General features: G+C 42.8%; 1 protein-coding gene across 4 annotated transcripts in view; it reads left to right on the forward strand.

The window, feature by feature from the left end:
* The window catches only part of WDFY2 (WD repeat and FYVE domain containing 2), a 192,597-nt gene that overhangs the window by 166,812 nt on the left and 7,051 nt on the right, over positions 1-18,734 (forward strand). For all 4 annotated transcript variants that reach the window (XM_061434676.1, XM_061434675.1, XM_061434677.1 and 1 more), the window contains 4 exons: positions 9,216-9,321; positions 14,192-14,293; positions 15,155-15,285; positions 17,323-17,431. In XM_061434676.1, the coding sequence (XP_061290660.1) occupies positions 9,216-9,321; positions 14,192-14,293; positions 15,155-15,285; positions 17,323-17,431 (448 nt within the window). The remainder of the gene's footprint in view (positions 1-9,215; positions 9,322-14,191; positions 14,294-15,154; positions 15,286-17,322; positions 17,432-18,734) is intronic.

Here is an 18,734-nt window from a genome sequence, read left to right on the forward strand (position 1 = left end):
AACACATAATAGATCAAAGTATTAGCAACTAGTGTTCTCATAGGAAAAAAAAAAGTTCTCACAGAGGGTAGAGTTCTCTCCTCTGTAGAGGGTGGTGACTGAGAACTACCTCAGAGTCAGGCCAGGCTGTGTGTGAGGCAGCTCTTCAGCTGCAGGCTCTGTAGGCTTGGACAAGGCACCTCATCTCTCTGACCCTCAGTTTCCTCATCTCTAACATAAGTGTAATATGAACGAAAAGCCCTCAAAGGTTGTCAAAAAACGTAAATAATATAATGCATGTAAAATAATCAGCACAAGATTAAGGGGATATTAGTGACACTTGTTAACATCATTCTCATTAAGAAAAATGATAATAATCCATAAATCAAGCCTCCAGATAAGATGACTGTTTCTCTCTGATTGTGGTGGTGGTGGTTTAGTCCCTAAGTCTTGTCCAACTCTTACGACCCCATGGACTGTAGCCTGCCAGGTTCCTCTGTCCATGGGATTCTCCAGGCAAGAATGCTGGAGTGGATTGCCATTTCCTTCTCCACGGGATCTTTCCGACCCAGGAATCAAACCCAGGTCTCCTGCATTCTTTACCAACTAAGCTATGAGGGAAACCCCCAATTGTTGCATTTCCAGTGGAAATATTGCCACGTGCGCCTACTCCCTCTTTGCCTGATACGTTCAGCCGATGTTCACTTAGCTCTGTCTACAGACGAGACTTTGTATTGGGCTCTTAGGACCCAGAGGTGACTAAGAAAAACAGGCCCTGCCTCTCTTGAGCTGCCCTGGATGTATGAAAACAAGGGAAAGGTGGACAGCTTGCCTTTGCACTAGGAAGTAGGTAGCCTCCTGATCTGGATCTCAGGAGATGAATAGGTTCTCAGAGTTCTTAGGATCAGACAGAACGGCAGGAACTCAGGACAGTGTTTTCAGGTACCTGGAGGCCTCTCAGATGTGACTTGCTCCCCGACCTCCCCTGCTCCTTGGTGGCAGTTGTGCTTTAGGTGATTTAGTCTCTCAGTCGTGTCTGACTCTTTGCGACCCCATGGACTGTATGTAGCCCTCCAGGCTCCTCTGTGCATGGGATTCTCCAGGCAAGAATACTGGAGTGGGTGGCCATTCCCTTCTCCATGGGATCTTCCCAACCCAGGGATCCCGAACCTGAGAGTCCTGCATTGGCAAGCAGGTTGTTTACTGACTGAGCCACCAGGGAAGCCACCCCTCTGGTCCTTGGAGGTTTGGAAAATTCATGAAGGTGGGAGTTTCAAATCTAAGAGCCTGAGATTTCTGGAAGTAGGTGCATAGCTGATTAGATTTCACCAAGTGGGCTGAGACTTTCCATACTTTGGACAGTTTCATTTCTTTGGTATACAGTTAAGCACCACCCCCTACTCTTTGGGGATGGAGGAGGACCTAAGCTGACATTTAGGTAGATGTTAGCCTGTGTCTGAAAATCTGCTCCTATAGAGAATATGAAGGCTTCGCTACCCTTTTCTCTTAAGAAGCATTAGACTCAGGACCAGCTTCAGGGCATGTGACCTCTGCAGTCGCACGAGGCCTCATGCTTAAAATGGCCCCACCCTTGGTTTAATGCTCTGCTGTCATTATCTTGTAATTCTTTTATTTTAACAAAGTGGGGTCTTTATACACTCATAAGAGCATTTGCAGTGCAGTCCACGGAATGCTCATTGATTAAATAATAACCAGTTTTAAGATGCTTTCTAGTATCAGTGCTACCATGATGCCAGATGAAACATGAGTGCAAGAGGAAGGTATCCTTCACTCTTTTATCACCCTGGATCTGTAAACCTGGGAATGTTTCCTCATCTTGTTTTTAACTGCAAGGTGGTTGTATTTTGAATCCTTTAATCAAGAAGCCCCGGAGCAGCTTTATTACAAGGCTTGGGATTCCGCATTCATCATTGTGTTCTTCTGTGTGGGAATATTAATATAAATATAAATATAAAAATATAAAAATAAATATAAATTATGTATCTCTTGCTGAATGTTGCTGCCAGCTATGAGTGGCAAAGCAGTTCCTTCTGTAGCTTATTTGGTTTTGCAAGATCATTGATATGTATCAAGGTGCCTTAACAAATGAATTGTAGTTCAGATCACTGGGTGGTTATGAGTCTGTTCAACTAGATGGATTTTCCTTCTTGCCCCTGAATGTCACAATGGCATCAGTCCATCCCCTGAAATGTATGAAGCATTAATCACAACCAGGAGAGATAGAAAATTGACTTTGTTTTTTAGTGAAAGATTTTATATTAGTCATTAATTAGTAAAGGAACTAGTAAGATGTTACAGCCAGTTCAAAGGGAAATTCAAAGAGTAGAAACATGAAGAGGCAATGGAGAGTGCTGAAATGCATTTGTATTTTCACAACTGACTTCTTCCATGGGAGGAGCCGGGCATGGGGATTCATTGCATCTTCACTGGATAAGATTCATTTGCAATACTGTCAATTTCCTACAGTTTACAGAGTTATAAAATAGCACAATTAAAGATAATAACTCTGACTCCCACAGAGGCAGAAAACACAGAAGGATGTGTCAGATTACACTTGATATTCCATTGAAAAAGATACCCAGCAATCTCTTTTTACCCATTTCCAAGTTTTTGATCTGAGAGATCCTCCCCTCTTCTCACCTGTAATCATAATAATAAGATTATTCCTGGTCATAGAAAAACAACTGGCCTCACAAAGTTTGACCTCATCATTTGCATTGGTGCAGTAAGAGTATTAATTAACCTATAGGCCATCTTAGTTGGCTTTGCAAATATGGAGATGTATGGTATTAAGCAACTATTAAGACCATGAAATTTACAAAAGTTTTTATAAGAAATCTTGGATTGGGCTTTTCAGAGCCTCTGTTATCTGCTATTCCACGGCTAGGTGGGCTGCCGTCTATGGGGTCACACAGAGTCAGACACGACTGAAGCGACTTAGCAGCAGCAGCAGGAAAACAAGCCCAAGAAAATCATCAGTGTTCACCTATAATACTTATAACTTTGGTTGAATTCTTTGAGATTTTCAACATTTGCTAGTTTCTTGGCCTGGTAGCTTTCTTAACACCTGTAATGCCAGGACCCTGCAAACCAGGTACAGGACCAGTTTTCCTTTCGGGAAGCAGGACCACTTCCCAAGGCATTGGCCCCCTTAGTTGCTAAAGAGGCTACTCATAACTGTAGGTAAGGGCTTGGTTGCCCAGTGATATCCTGTGGATAGATTCTAATTAAGCCTGTAAAATATTGCCATGAAAATCAAGGTGACAAAGTAACAGTTTCTGAATTCTGGGGGGTTTCTGAGAATTGGATATTATTCTTAAATGTTTAGATTTAGCTTACCAAAGCAGACTTTACTAAACTGTAGGTTCAGTTCAGTTCAGTTCAGTCGCTCAGTTGTGTCCGACTCTTTGCAACCCCATGAATCGCAGCACGCCAGGCCTCCCTGTCCATCACCAACTCCCGGAGTTCACTCAGACTCACGTCCATCTAGTCAGTGATGCCATCCAGCCATCTCATCCTCTGTCGTCCCCTTCTCCTCCTGCCCCCAATCCCTCCCAGCATCAGAGTCTTTTCCAATGAGTCAACTCTTCTCATGAGGTGGCCAAAGTACTGGAGTTTCAGCTTTAGCATCATTCCTTCCAAAGAACACCCAGGGCTGATCTTCTAGGTTAGAGACAGCCTAAAAAGTAAGAGAAAAGGCATCCTCATAGATCAAAAAAGTAGAATGTTAAAACAACAGCAACAGTATTCTAGACAAATAACGCCAGTAAAATTTCCCTCTTCAGTTCATTTGGTCCTGTGTTGTTAATTCTTGTTCTGCTGGATGTTGGTTTAGCAGTCTGCATTTGTAAATCCATTTACATCCAGACTAAAAAGAGTCCTGAAATCCAAGGAAATCCTGACTTAATCCATATCCCAGGGCATTTGTAAAGCCATCTACTTCCAGACTAAAAAAAGTCCTGAAATCCAAGGAAATCCTGACTCAGTCCACTATCCCAGTTTACAGACTAAGTTATGTCAGTCTAGTATTCTTTGCCTAAAGAATCTTTAAAATGCCAGTATTTAAAAGTACCTGGTGCATAGAATTGTTTTCCTCAAAATTCTGAGATTGTCCCTTCTGGCCTGTAGCTTGTGACAAAGCCTTCAGGCAAGCATCAAAATAATACAAATTTACCTGTAGATTATAGAAACTTAATGGATATTTTTTTACTGTGATAATATCAGAATTGAGAAGAGTGAAATTCTCTACTGATACTCCCTACATAACTATTTCCTGAGCAATTGATCAGTGTTTTCCCTGAAGGTAAAAGCATATTATGGACAGTGGAAGCATTGATAAAGCTCTAGGGTCTTGGCATGTAATATACAATCTCAGAAATATATTAATAATCTTTTAGCCATACTGACTTAACCTAGGGAAGACTAAGCATCTTGTCTAATCTGACAGCTCTTCCTATGCAACTCTTAGAATAGTAACACAGTAAACAAATTGATTTTTTTTTTTTAATACCATCTCTATTTTTATGAGGCAAAGGAAACAGATCTGTAATTTTCCAGAACCCCGCTTGGAAATCTCAAAGATAGTTTTAGGTGTAAAAAATATCCTAAACAATTTTTTCCCCAAAAAATATAGGGCTCAACCTGGGAAGGCAAAACCAAAATTATTGTCAAAGGATACTTATCTTTAGATACTTAAGATAGGAGCACAGGTGCCTAAAAAAAACAATACTTGGCTATCTATATAATCAGAGTAACAAGAAGACTTGGGAAATAAATACAGAAAGCAGTACAGTCTTAAAGAATGTAGCTCTTTTTCAAAAGAGGGCCCTTGTTCTTCTTTTCATTCCTTAAATAATCAAGAACTTTTCAAATCAGCATAAAGCTGTGAAAAGGATTTTGGTGAGACAAAATCTCTGCTAGCTAGGCAGATTCTATAGAAGGTAAGGAATATCCTTTTGCATTGTAGTCCAAGGCATTAATCAGCAAACTAAGGAAGCAAGCCATCAAACCCAAGGGAATTATACCAAGATTTTAATGTATTTTGCAGCTTTTTTTTTTTTTTTTTTTAGACTCTCAAGTATTATAAATCAAAGCAAGCAAAATTCACTTTCCATGTTTTGTCCTTTATTTTTCTCTTTGATATTCTGGAACAAATTTATATTTTACTTTAAAATTGCCTTTTTCATTCAAGCTCTCTCAAAAGTATAAAATGGAGTTTTCCAGAGGCTACATAAGTGACATCATAATGCCCACAGAAAGAGATGAGTGTCTGGCTCTCTCCTGCTAAGCCAGACATTAGAAAGACTTGCATAGATATTAAACAGTGCCATTTTGCCTTCAAAATATTTTGTTTTGGAAAATACATTTTTCCCAAAACATATGTTATTTGGTTAAAAGGGAATGGATTCATCATTGCTGTTTTCAGATGGATCAGTAGTTTAAAATTTTCTCAGATTGATTTCAAGTATATTGATAGTTGTTGTTCAGTTGCCTAGCCGTGTCCAACTCTTTGAGACTCCACAGACTGCAGCACGCCAGGCTCCCCTGTCCCTCACCAGCTCCCAGAGTTTGCCCAAGCTCATGTCCACTGAACCAGTGATGCCATCCACCCATCTCATCCTCTGTCATCCCCTTCTCCTTCTGCCCTCAATCTTTCCCAGCATCAGGGTCTTTTCCAGTGAGTCAGCTCTTCACATCAGGTGGCCAGTTATATTGATAGTTACCATCAGGCCACTTATATTAATAGTTACCACTCACTTAAACTAAAGCTCTTTGGTGTCCTCAAATAAGACTTGAGAATGTAAAGGGGTCCTGAGACTAAAAAGTTTGAGAACCACTGCTTTAAAACTACTCTCTCGTTTTTTCCCCTCCCCAAAACTACAACACAGACACAGTTGTATTTCCTTCTCATCATTGCACCTGGCATCATCTCAGTCACCCATTTTAATTCTAGTAATTAACCAAAGTAACTAACTTATTTTGTAGAGAAGACTGGGAGGACAGAGGATATGGATAATTGAGAACTTTCCATCATAAGGAGCATCTTAGCACAGCTCATGAAACGTGACGTCAGCTTCTCCTGCAATGTACATCACTTTTACATCCCTCTAAAATGGTAAAAGAAAGGAACATGTTCATTTGACATGACTCATCTACGTTATGTTGGGCTTCCCAGGCGGCACAGTGGTAAAGAATCCCCCTGCCAATGCAAAAGACGCAGGAGATGGGGGTTCGATCCCTGGGTTGGGAAGTAGGAAATGGCAACCTGCTCCAGTATTCTTGCCTGGAAAATTCCATGGACAGAGAAGCCTGGCAGGGCAGCAGTCCATGGGGTCAAAAAGAGTTGGACGTGACTGAGCAGACATGTGCCTAAGTTACAGTCTCTCTGTAGCACATAAAAATAAGCAAACATATATAATCTTAAATACTATGCTGTACAGTTGAAATTTCAGTAACTTATTTAGAAATGATCAAGACTTCCCTGGTGGTTCAGTGGTTAAGAATCCACCTTCTAAAGCAGTGGACACGAGTTCAATCCCTGGTCGGGGAACTAAGATCCCACGTGCCAAGGGTCTACTGAGCCCTCAAGCCACAACTAGAAAGAAGCCTTAATGTTGCAAGGAAAGATTCTGAATGCCCTAAGGCCTGATGCAGCCAAAAATAAATAGATTAATTTTTTTTTAAAAAGAAAGAAATTATCCATTGTAGGTGTCTGGTGACTTACCAGTTAGCTCAACTTACTGTGATTCCATTGTAAATTACCCAAGATCTTGGGAATTATCTTTAAGTTGGTATGCTTAAAACATAACTGTTATCTAAAGTTTATGAGAAAAATTATTTAATTGAACATGCTTATTTTTCATAATCTTAAATATTATATAGGCATAATATTAGCTTATTTGACCACTTATCCTATATAAATTTAGAAGAAATCAACCCAAGTAAAGCAAAATGTACATTTGCATTATATTTAACATTAACAAAGCCAGAAAAAGACATGGCTGTGTTTTGAAACTCATCACACTAGTCATTTGCCAAAGAGTTAGTTTTGTGAACTTGGGAGTCTTAAAATATCACTGAGTTAGATAGTATTTTCTGTAAAATAATTTTTATTTTTAAGCCTAGTAAATTTAAAGCTTTAGGGATTTAATTTCCTTATTTTCTGTGAAATTCAGAAATATTCAATTTATATAAACATTTGTTTATCTTTATAAGCAAGTGCTTATAATTTAACAGGTACCATAATCTAATTTATTGACACCTTCAGAAATAGGAAAGTGTTCCATACACAAGAGGTAAACACCCCCTGAATTTCAGACACAGGCACACAGAGCTTAACAGCTTCAGTCCTACAACTGGAGGCACAAGTCAAAAGAAAACACAAACACACACACACACAAAATCACCAATCCACATTTCACAGAGTTATTCTCCTTCCCAGTGAGCACAGAATTCTCAATTAATTTGAGCTCAAAACAGAAGAATATTCAAACAAAAACCGCCAAGAAGCCAGATTCCCCATTCTTTCTCTCCCAAAGTGGAGTAGATCTCTGTCATCTTTTGGTGGTGGTCACTAAATTGTCAGACCCTTAAACTGGATTCCCCACCAAGAGGGAATAATTTGTCAGCCATGTACCAACCAGAAAGAAAAATAAGACACAAACTGAGGGAAGAGGGCATGAGAACTAGAGAGAGACACTCAGTGAACTCAAGTCTGTTGCTGCTGTGGATTCACCCCGGGAGCCGTGCTGGCGCCTCGCATCTTAAGCAGCACAGTTACCTGGCTCCATCAGGTGCCCGATGACCTTACAAATATAACATGAACAGATGGCACAGATTTTATTTAATTGATAATTAAGGAACCAGTATGATTATAAGTAGTTCAACAGCTTTTTTCCTTAAGTGTTGGTAATTGACAGAGACCACCTCTTCTTGGGGCCTTAGCATCTCACATGAGCATTTTAAAAACTCGAACTATGGTTGATTTATCATGTTGTGTTAGTTTTAGATATACAGCAAAGTGATCCAGTTATACATATACGTATATTTGTTGTTGTTTAGTCGATAAGTTGTGTTCCACTCTTTTGCAACCCCATGGACTGTAGCCCACCAGGCTCCTCTGCCCACAAGATTTCCTTGGCAAGAATACTGGAGTGGGTTGCTGTTTCCTTCTCCAGGGATCTTCCCAACCCAGGGATCAAAGCAGCATCTCCTGCGTTGGCCAGCAGGTTCTTTACCACTGAACCATTGCTGCTGCTGCTGCTAAGTCACTTTCAGTCGTGTCCGACTCTGTGCGACCCCATAGATGGCAGCCCACCAGGCTCCCCCGTCCCTGGGATTCTCCAGGCAAGAACACTGGAGTGGGTTGCCATTTCCTTCTCCAGTGCATGAAAGTGAAAAGTGAAAGGGAAGTCGCTCAGTCCTGTCCGACTCTTCACGACCCCATGGACTGCAGCCTTCCAGGCTCCTCCATCCATGGGATTTTCCAGGCAAGAGTACTGGAGTGGGGTGCCATTGCCTTCTCCGAGGAAAGTGTATGTATGTATATATATATATATATATATACCATGTGCTATACAGTAAATCCTTGTTGTTTATTTTATATGTAGTGGTGTGTATCTGCTAACCCCATAATCATAATTTATCCCTTCTCCACTTGCCCCTTTGAACATAAATCACAGCAATATTTTCTTAGTCAGTGTCCCAAGGCCAAAGAAATGAAAGCAAAATAAGCAAATGGACCTAATCAAATTTACAAGCTTTTGCACAGTAAAGGAAACCATCAATGAAACGGAAGCACAACCTATGGAACAGGAGAAAATATTTGCAAAAGATGCAATCAACAGAGGCTTCATTTCCCAAATATACAAACACCTCAGACAATGCAACATCAGAAAACAAACAACCCAATCCAAAAAATGGCAGAAGACCTAAGTAGGCATTTCTCCAGAGAAGACCTACAGATGGCCAACAGGCACATGAAAAGATGTTCAACATCGCTAATTATTAAAGGAGCATTTTGACTAATTTTAAATGTTGCAAATCTCAAGTACTCTCCCAACGTTAGCATGTGGACCATTCCATTCTGGTCTCCAAGGTCTGCTCTTGGGTGCCACTCAGGGGTGAGCCTGCACTAGACTCACCGCCAGGCTTCCTGCCCTCAGGGCTCTCCCTGCCCTCTGAACGGTCACTGACTCCTCTTGCTTCTTCGGCAGTGACAAAGTCCAGGCCCTGTCCTATGCACAGCACACGCGGCAGCTCATCTCCTGTGGTGGTGACGGTGGGATCGTGGTCTGGAACATGGACGTGGAGAGGCAGGAGGTAGGTTCACAGAAGGCTCGAGCCACCCTTCCATGGCCACCAGGCTGGGCTCTGCACCTCCGACTCCGCTGAGGAACGCCTCAGCCTCCCCGCCTGCTCACTTTCTTTCTTTTTTTTTTTCCGGTTGTGCTGGGTCTTCGTTGCTGTGTAAGCTTTTCTCTAGTTGCGTCTAGCTGGGGCTACTCTCTACTTATTGTGCGCGGGCTTCTCATTGCAGCGGCTTCTCTTGTGGAGCGTGGGCTATAGGGCACTCAGGCTTTGGTAGTTGCGGGACTCGGGCTCTAGAGCACAGGCTCAGCGGTTGTGGTGCACACAGGGGCTTAGTTGCTGTGCCGCATGTGGGATGTTCCTAGACCAGGGATCGAACCCCTGTCTCCTGCATGGGCAGGCAGATTCTTTACCACTGAACCACCAGGGAAGCCCACTTTTTTCTTTGAGAAAACCATGAAAATAAGACATGTTATGTCAGAAAATCAGAAAAACAATAATAGTAAAATAAAATACAATTCTAGTATGAAAGGAGCTTCCTTTTATAAGCCCCTCACAAAGTTGCACATAATACTCATGCAGTGGAGATTCGTAAGGAGGCTGAGACTAAGCTGTTTAGACTTCAAATCTGTTGCATGATTTACAAGTTCAGAGGAGAAGAAACATTTATTTTCAGGTAATTACAGCCGTTCGGTTTAAAGTGCACTATGAAAGCAGACAACTTGGCCCTTTATGTTATTGGGGGAAATGGCGGCTGGTGTGTGAGAAGTGGTATTTGATGAAGAATCCTAGTTTGGTATTAATAGAAATATTAGAGATAATTTTTTGTGTTTATGAGTCATATTCTAAACAGTTCTCCAGATATAAATATTTTTTATTTATAAAAATTTGTCATTTTTAAGCAATTATTTAAGTTTTGTCATAACATTCTTTTTTCTTTTTTTCATTTACTATTTACACAATTTTTTATTGAGATAAAATTTACAGAACATAAATTTTGCCAATTTAACCATAACATTCTTTTTTCGATGAATTTGCTTTTTCATCGTTCAGCATCATAACAGCTGGTTTGTTTACTGAACGTCCCCTTTGACAAGTACTTTGAAGTTAACCATTTTCTCATTTCCCTAGATTAATGCTGGGTAAATTTTCCCTTTGACCATGTGTATTCTAATCTGTGTCCTCAAAGGATACAAGAATTAGAAGAGCAACACTTTAAAAATTAAACAAAGGCCATTTCCCAACTTCTTTCCACAGCCTCACCCCAGTCTCATTTCAAGAGAGTCATTGCCGTTACCCACAATGCTGTGCCTTTCAAATGCCAGTAATTAAATGCTTAAGAAGATTAAAGTTTGATTTGCTCAAACTGTAAATCCACAGGAGTTCTATTAGTAACTAATTAAAATGATCCTTTCAGTCAGGAAGTGAGGAATAGTGGATTATTGCTTTTGAAAATACAATCTGGCCCTATTGGCATAAAGACAGCGTGTGCCGGCCAGGTGCATGGCGGCCTGCTTTGGGTGAGGGACGGTCACGCCCGGTGTGCCCAGGCTTCTTCCCAGGCCTGACTGACCAGACCCGGGGAGGGGAGCCGCTGGGCTCGTTTCCCTGTGTGCACACAGCCTCTGCCCTCGGTAGACAGAAGTCCAAGGAGAATACCAGTGCACTCTCCAGAGAAGGAAACCAGGCGGTTGGTCGGTGGGCAGTCCTTGGAGCCATCTTGCTCCAGTGATGCCTTTTGACATGCAGATATACGGGCACTTGGTACTTGTTGACTATTGTAAATCTTCTCGAGTGATTTAAAGCTCTAACTGAGCGGTGGTGATGGTCGCATCCATCTTTCGCGAGTGTCATATATGATAAGCGTGCAGCCTCCCAGGTGTGTCCGTGGGGCTGCCTACCTGTGGCAGGTGCCGTGCGGCGCCCAGGTCGGGAAGCCTGAGACATAATGAAGCTGTCCCTGACCCGAAGGGCTGGTAGCCTTTCTGGAAGAAAAGACGTGGAGGGGAAAGCTTCCGAAAACGATTCGATGGTATAAATAAATCAACCACAGTTGACAGAGCATCAGAGCTGGGGCTTGTCACCATCAGCTCACCTTCCAGTGAAGGGTTGTGGCGAGAGAGAGAGAGAGCACTCTGACCAAGACGAAACACAGGAGTGGTCACATGCAGAGCAATGGACGCAGAGCGGATGGGGTGGCGGCCCTGAGGGCGGGCAGGTGGGAGAAGGCCTTGAGTGGCTGAACACAGATCTGTTTGACATCTTGATGTAGGTTAAACGTGTGTTTATACATTTAACAAAATCTGATTTTTTTACAATTTTATTATTTTTTTAAGTATATATAATACACGTTCTTTGTAGAAAAATTACAGTGCTCGTTAACAAAGAGAATATCAGTTACTCAGGGTTGCTGCTGAGTCGCTAAGTCATATCCCATGCTATTGCAACCCCATGGACTGTAACCTGCCCGAGCTCCTCTGTCCATGGGATTTCCTGGGCAAGAACACTGGAGTGGGTTGCCATTTCCTTCTCCAGGGAATCTTCCCCACCCAGGGACTGAAGAATCTAGTGGATTCTTTACGGCTTGGCCACTGGGGAAGCCCATCCATGATATCACCACCCAGAAATATCACTCTTCACACACTGGCAAACATCCCTTCTTACATTTTTCTCTGCAGATACACATGTTAGATTTTTCTTTTTTTGACGAAAAAGAGAATCATATTACACATGCTGATTTTTCCCCCCTTTTCAGAGCCCTACTCTCAGCTCCCTCCTCTTAGACACCCACTAACATATTTTATACACATCCTAAACCTGCGTGCTTCCTTGTAAAATATGGGTGTGTGTGTGTGTTTTGTAAATCTTCCTTATTTTCCTACATCATAACTGTTCTGAAAAATCACAATATAGATAAGTCTTTTAGGGGTAAACTGTTGTCTTCAGCTAAGAAACTTTGTATTATTTTATTGATCTGTCTTTACATGAATTAGGGCATGAAAATTACCAAGCAAGTTGAAACTTACTTCTTTCCCTCAGGTTTTTTTTTTTTTTTAATGTATTATCATTCTTTCTGTATCCTTGTCATTGCACTCTGCATTTTTAATTTTTTCGGTCATGCCGTACAGCTTGTGGGATCTTACTTCCCTATCAGGGATATGACTCAGGCCCACTGCATTGGAAGCTCATAGTCTTAACTACTGGAGCACCAGGGAAGTCCCTTTTCCTCAGTTTTAATAAAATAAATAAACTTTCTTAAAGTGTCACCTTTTTGCTTTCTTTTTTTTCCTCCTGAGAAAATATATAGCTTTAGGTTTGTTTCTGCTTAAAGCTAGGGGAGAACTTCCCCAGGTTCAGTTCCTGGTCCTGGAAGATTCCACGTGCCATGGGGAGACTAAGCCTGTGCACCACAACTATTGAGTCTGCGCTCTAGGGCTGGTGTGGAGAAGGCAATGGCACCCCACTCCAGTACTCTTGCCTGGAAAATCCCATGGATGGAGGAGCCTGGAAGGCTGCAGTCCACGGGGTTGCTAAGAGTCGGACACCACTGAGCGACTTCACTTTCACTTTTCACTTTCATGCATTGGAGAAGGAAATGGCAACCCACTCCAGTGTTCTTGCCTGGAGAATCCCAGGGACAGGGGCTTGGTGGGCTGCCGTCTGTGGGGTCGCACAGAGTTGGACACGACTGAAGTGACTTAGCAGCAGCAGGGCTGGTGAGTTAACAACTACTGAAGCCCTAGAGTCCATGCTCGGCAACAAGAGAGCGGCCCCTGCTCGCTGCAACTGGAGAAAGCCTGTGCAAAGCAGTGAAGACCCAGTGCACCCAAAAATAAATAAAGTAAATTTTTACAAAAGAATATAAGGATTCTTTTTAAAATAAAAAATAAAGGTAGGGAAATGGACTAACCCTGCTGACTCCGACATGACAGTGGGCTAGTGCTTTTTGAGTTCCCACTGTGGTCGGGTCCTGTCCCCCCAGCACATGTAGCTGCATGCCAGTGTAATAAGCAGATGTATATAATTGTACACAGAGAGAATATAATTGTGTATGATCAGAGTATGAGATAATTGCATATGATCAGAGACTGTGAGATAAAGTCCTAAACCAACATAGCTGTCTGTGGTGTGGCCTCTACATCCAACCCCTCCAGCCTCAGCCCTTTACACCCTCTCCCACCCCCAGCCCTTCTCTCCTCACCCCTACACTGCGCTCCAGCCATCCTGCCCTTCTCTCAGCCCTGCCCTCTTTCAGCCCCGTGTGCCTGGCCTCCTGTCATCCATCCCCAGATCTCAGCTTGTTATCATTTGTCAGAGACAAGTCCTGAACCCCAGCCTAGATCATCCTGTTCTCATAGCACTCTGTGCTTCTCTGTCTCTGACCTTTGATCCTTCTACTGTTTCACATAATGAAAGTGAAAGTGAAGTCGCTCAGTCGTGTCCAACTCTTTGCAACCCCATGGACTGTAGCCTACCAGGCTTCTCCATCCATGGGATTTTCCAGGCAAGAGTACTGGAGTGGGTTGCCATTTTCTTCTCCAGGAGATCTTCCCAACCCAGGGATTGAACCCGGATCTCCCGCATTGTAGGCAGACGCTTTACAGTCTGAGCCCCCAGGGAAATTAACTACTATTAATATGATTATCATGTTTCATCTTCCCTGATAAATTATAAGCTCCATGATGTTAAATTCTTTTTCTTCCCCACTACATCCCCAGGACCTGACACGTCACGAGGCATTCATTAAATATTTTTTAAATGATTGAGAAATCACATGTGTTTCTTAGACACACATCCTGACTGCGTAAGTTTCAGCAGTGTCGATGCTTCCGCGATCCTCACTGCTTCTCACTGTCATCTGTTGTGTGCTTTGTTTGGCAAGACCCCTGAATGGTTGGACAGTGATTCCTGCCAGAAGTGCGATCAGCCTTTTTTCTGGAACTTCAAGCAAATGTGGGACAGTAAGAAAATCGGCCTGAGACAGGTGGGTGATATGCTTGCTTCATCAAAACGTTATCACCTAGAAATAACTTTACCTTGTGATCTTGGAAGAAATAACACCCCTGGGTGGGAGCTGTGATGGGGGTAAGTTATTCTCTTGGAGTCACTTTCTGCTGAATTTATTCCCTTTCTCTACTGAAGCTCATTCCTACTGGATTTAGTTTCTGTAGTGACTTGTTCCCAGTAGTTAAGTGATATGATTTTAGAATTCTAGTGGCATCTAGTGAAATATACCTTAAAATTAGAGGGGCCGAGCTTAGCTCAAATGGTACCAAACCATGAAATTATGTAAGTGATACTTATTTCTCTTTAATTTCACTTTCGTTCCTTCCATCTTAGTTTTAGTTATTTAGATCTACTTATAAGACAGCATTTTCAGCCTGATTCTATGGTTGGGTTTGGTCTGCCCCCCGGGGAAATCAAATGCCAGTCCACCCAGCTTGAGCACGGCCAACATGTAGACAGTGAATTGAGCCTGGTTTCATCCCAGTTCTTCTTCACCGAACAGCGTGATCTCTGGAGGTGGAACTTCCTCCGTAAACCCTCCGCACACCCGACACCATTAAGATAACCCAACTGGGGGAGGTTCACATTGATGATAACTGGAAAGAGCCAAGACTGGGGAAAGGGGCGCTTGGGGCCGTGGCACAATCAGATTTACTTCCTAAACAGTCCTCATTCTGAGTAAACAGAATCCAAAAAGAAGAGCCTCTGGCACGCGCTTCCAGTGCGCTGGGGCCCTCCCGTTGAGCATCCGCACCTGGAGGCTGTGGGTCACACCTGGGCGTACCTGGCGCAGCGGAGGCGCACAGGCGCAGTTGAGCACGTTTTCTCTTCCCTCCAGCACCACTGCCGCAAGTGCGGGAAGGCGGTCTGCGGCAAGTGCAGCTCCAAGCGCTCCCCGATCCCGCTGATGGGCTTCGAGTTTGAAGTGAGGGTGTGTGACAGCTGCCACGAGGCCATCACAGATGAGGAGTAAGTCACAGCAGCCTGCGGAATTGTCGAGGTTAAGGGACGAGGGCAACCCGAACGCTGCACCGAGCCCCGCAGCCATGAATAATGGCACCCTGGTTTCTGGTGGTTTCCAATATGGACCGTGGCAGGTGGGCAAAGCCCTCCTTTCCATCAGGAGGTGGTGTCCTCTTGTGAGGCAGGAGGAGAGAGTGCAGCGCTGAGAAATCATCTCTGTGCTGTTGTTAATCCCAGGGGTGTGTGCATTGAAAATAGATGTTCTTGGAGGAAATCCTCTGCCTGCTCATTTACTGGAGAATTGCCCGGGAATACAGGAGCCTGAGCTTCACTGTTAGCCGGAGCTGGTATCTTTGCAGGAGCGAATAAGCCCACGGGCCCCAGAGGTTTTATTTTCCAGAAAAAGCCAAGTCTCTTCTCCTCAGAGTCTTGTACCACCAGTTGCCCAGCTGCTGAATCTTGCAGGTTGGCCTTGCCCAATAACCCAGAACCTGAGATTACAGTGCTTTTTTTTTGGTGGGGGATGGGGGGTGCAGATCCATGTTGCCTTTTTCTTTTCTTTCTTTAACATTTAAAAAATTTTCTTGGCCATGCTGCACAGCACTTGGGTTATTAGTTTCCCAACCAAGTATCGAACCCTCACCTCTCCCATTGGATGCTCAGATTTTTAACCACTGGACTACCAGGAAAGACTCCATGTTATCTTTTTAATGTTAGCTGTTGCAAACTGCCTTCCATGTAAACAGAGTGTTCTTCACCAAGTGTCCCTTTTAGTGAATTAGAATCTCATAGGGGACTTGTCTGCCCAATTCTCACCGCCACCACCACCACCTCCGCCCCCATATAATGTAGTAAAATCATTTTAAGTACTAGATGGATGTCCTAAAAGCTGCATATAAATAGAAACATATTTCAGATGCACTCAAGGAGGTCAGCATTTAGAGGAAATTCTTGGCAAGTTAATAAAACAAAACATTCTTTTGCAGATAACCCTCATGTTAATGGAAATGTTTTTTATTCATATTTAATCACAGCAAATATAAATTAAGATGCCCTTGCATAAGTAAGCACTTATGTTCACTGATTATTTTCTGCTCATCATATGTGATGAAATTAATAAAAGAGTGCTTCTCATTAAATTAGGGAGCTGCGAGAGACTTTAGGGATATTCCTGTTGAATTCTTCATTAAAGACACAGATTCAGAGGGTCTAAGTGACTACAGATTAAACCTAATTCTTTAGTTCTAAATATTTTAAAGCAATCATCATTTTTAGGGTACTGAAGATCTGTTCTCCAGATTGAGCAATTAACAGCTGTCTCAGAGAGCCCACTGCTGAGGAGTGGGAACTTGAAACATGATTAGAAAACTGCAGCCTAATCCCCTATGTTGCTGTCCCACACCACTGGTTCTTCTGCCTCTTCCCCATGGGTACATTTTGCATTGCCTCTAGAGCATCTAGGCAGTTAGCAGCCTTCTTACTAAAAAAATGCAAGGCTTGAAAAAATAAAAAGCAAGTAGCAGTGTTTGTTTATATATTGTTTTACTTGTTAAAGCATTAGAATGCCACAGAAAAACCCAAGTCTGCACTTATACCAGGGTAAAGAGGAGAAAAAATAAATAGCCCTTAGATGAAAGTGGTAGTGTCTTAGGCATTTTAACAAATGTGCTTTTTTAAAAATGAAATAGACCAAAGTAGACTTTTATCAGCAAGCCCTTCTGAGATCAAACTTAGCAAAAGCACAGTGGGTTATTTTAAAGATTTGTTAACAGCACGGGTGGAGAATCTCACAGACTCAGTCAGAGCAACAAATTTCTCCAGAAAGTTTCTAAAGAAACTTCAACATCTCTTGACCATTTTGGACCGTCTAAGAATCCTTTCATTCTTTTCATCCCCAGGGAATAAAAGTAGTTCTGAGGAGCATCTCTAACCGTGAGGTCGTTTGAGCCATTTGGCTAAAAATTAGAGCTTACTGTCACTCTAGATCTTCTTCATGTATATACTCTGCCTTTCACTTCTGGAAACTTCCTTTGCTCCCTCCAGACGTGCGCCCACCGCGACCTTCCACGACAGTAAACATAACATCGTGCACGTGCACTTTGATGCGACCAGAGGATGGTTACTGACTTCGGGAACTGACAAGGTTATTAAGGTGGGACGCCTTCGCATTTTCGAAGCTTGCTGTGTTTGTCCTTGTTCAGTCACTCAGTCGTGTCCAACTCTTTGGGACCCAGGGGACTGCAGCACACCAGGCTTCCCTGTCCTTCACCATCTCCCAGGGCTTGCTCAAACTCATGACCACTGAGTCGGTCCATTTCCATCTTTGGCCCTAAGTAAATGTACAGAAGCATCAAGACTATGTGAGGTGAGCTCAGAAACTTTCTCTTAAAGCTTACCCTGAGCAATGAGCATCTTTGAGAACCTGTTACACGCCATGTACAGTCACTGGCTATACACGCCAAAATGAGACCTGGCCCTCCCCTGAAAGGAGCCGCTAGTCTCCTGGGGACATACTCTTAAGAAGACAGTTAATTATTATTAACATGTTATTAACATATTAATTATTATTAACAATTATTAACATGTTCAGCAGCCAAAAGAGTAAAACGGACAAGGGTTACTGGGAGAGTTCAGGGGAGGAAGATGGTGCTGCTGGCCTTGGCTTTGTGAGGACAGAAGATTTTGAGCCGAGCATTGGATAAGGCAAAAAGTAATAAACAAGATCTTTTCCCAGTGAGATCAGTTAATCCAGAAGCAGTCCTCCAGAGCCTCTCTAAGAATTGTGCTAGGCCATGTGGATTCCCTGCCCGAGCCAAAGCCCAGGACTAAAGAGGCCATGCCCACGTCATTCTCTGAGGCTCCCAGTGGCAGAGGCTCGCCTGGGTTCACTGAGCCCAACTTCCTGGGCTCTTCTGGTTCCTTCGTGGAGGCAACTGCAGGATAAGGTGGTTAGAATAACCCTCTTTGGAAGCCACCAGTCCTAAGTAAATTCTGGGCATCTCGCTTCCTTTATTTTTGAAATCGAGACATCTCGTAGAACTGTTTGGAAGATGAGATGAGATACAGAAAGGACACATCTGGCTACCCATTTGTTGCCTTATAGTGTTACTTCCCTTCTTCCTTGAATAAATCTCATCTGCCTTTATTCTCCATCAGCTGGGTTAAAACTTCCAGCTGCCTTTGTCCTTTTTTTGAGGATTATGTTGAACTTTTTGATGGATAAGTACTACTGTATAGATTTATCCATGATGCTCATATAGTACTCAGTTCCTTGTTAAGTTAAAAAATGCACTTGAATTCAATTTTAAGGACTCCTTATACACGTTATATGGCTTCTCAACCCAGTTGAATGGTAGTTCATCAGTGCTCAGTTGCTCAGTCATGTCCCACTCTTTGCAACTACCCCATGGACTGTAGCCCACCAGGCTCCTCTGTGCGGGGGATTTTCCAGGCAA

This window comes from Bos javanicus, chromosome 12, assembly GCF_032452875.1.
Source record: "Bos javanicus breed banteng chromosome 12, ARS-OSU_banteng_1.0, whole genome shotgun sequence".
Taxonomy (NCBI): Eukaryota; Metazoa; Chordata; class Mammalia; order Artiodactyla; family Bovidae; genus Bos; species Bos javanicus.